This window comes from Penaeus monodon, chromosome 24 (assembly GCF_015228065.2).
Source record: "Penaeus monodon isolate SGIC_2016 chromosome 24, NSTDA_Pmon_1, whole genome shotgun sequence".
In the NCBI taxonomy this organism is placed as follows: Eukaryota; Metazoa; Arthropoda; class Malacostraca; order Decapoda; family Penaeidae; genus Penaeus; species Penaeus monodon.
In genome coordinates this window covers 31,837,311-31,837,577 of record NC_051409.1, presented here as the reverse complement: position 1 = coordinate 31,837,577, position 267 = coordinate 31,837,311, and the positions used below count along the sequence as shown (strand labels likewise).

The window sequence follows — 267 nt, the reverse complement described above, 5'->3', positions numbered from 1 at the left end:
ACCAGGTATGGCTCCTGGACCCCGTTAAGAGTCAACAAATCGTCCTGAACTACACTCTGCCTCAGCCCGTGTTCTCTGTGCGTTCACTATCCCCGGGTCAGCACTACCGCGTTCACGTCACGGCAGTGAATGGACGAGGCGCCGCTCCTGCTGCTGTGCTGGAGATTCATACCCTGAAGGAGGCCGAGATGCATAAGAGTAGGTAGTGGTGGTTGGATATATATAATTTTTTTTTTTTTTTTTTTTTTTGGGGGGGGTAAGTTGAGG

General features: G+C 50.6%; 1 protein-coding gene across 1 annotated transcript in view; it reads left to right on the top strand.

The window, feature by feature from the left end:
* LOC119588953 (nephrin-like) overlaps nucleotides 1-267 on the top strand; it is a gene marked incomplete at its 5' end in the record, with an annotated part of 72,188 nt that overhangs the window by 59,595 nt on the left and 12,326 nt on the right. The window contains 1 exon segment of the mRNA XM_037937562.1: nucleotides 6-198. Within this exon segment, the coding sequence (XP_037793490.1) occupies nucleotides 6-198 (193 nt within the window).